This window comes from Apis dorsata, unplaced genomic scaffold, assembly GCF_000469605.1.
Source record: "Apis dorsata unplaced genomic scaffold, Apis dorsata 1.3 scaffold_571, whole genome shotgun sequence".
Classification (NCBI taxonomy): domain Eukaryota; kingdom Metazoa; phylum Arthropoda; class Insecta; order Hymenoptera; family Apidae; genus Apis; species Apis dorsata.
In genome coordinates, this window is record NW_006263781.1 from 63369 (window position 1) to 63709 (window position 341).

A 341-nucleotide genomic window follows, 5' to 3' on the forward strand; every position below is an offset into this window, starting at 1 on the left:
TGATTCTGCTTGCTAGCCGGGGACAACGAGGAGGGGGGGGCCATGCCCGAATCCGTGTTCTCGGCGTCGTTCGTGTAAGCCCTTTCCCACTTAAACGCGGCCTTAACTCTCGTCCATTTGGAGACCTTGGGCGCGGTTCCAGAAATCTCGTCCGCCGACGTTTGCTTGACGTCGATGTCCAATTTGTTGTTCCTCGATGCCTGCCTCGGACCCGACCTCGCCCCCCTCCTCTGGAACGGGGAATCCCTGCAATTGGACAGCATAGCGTCGAGCAACGACTCGGCGAACCCGGTGTCCTCCTCGCACGCGCTCCCCGCCGTCGCCGCCCCGTTGCCGCGCGC

General features: G+C 63.0%; 1 protein-coding gene across 2 annotated transcripts in view; it reads right to left on the bottom strand.

Moving 5' to 3' along the window:
* Positions 1 to 341, bottom strand: part of LOC102675610 — a 16950-nt gene that overhangs the window by 15622 nt on the left and 987 nt on the right. For both annotated transcript variants that reach the window (XM_031513055.1, XM_031513054.1), the window contains exon 2: positions 1 to 341. This exon is cut by the window's right edge and continues 1 nt beyond it. In XM_031513055.1, coding sequence (XP_031368915.1) covers positions 1 to 341 — 341 coding nt within the window.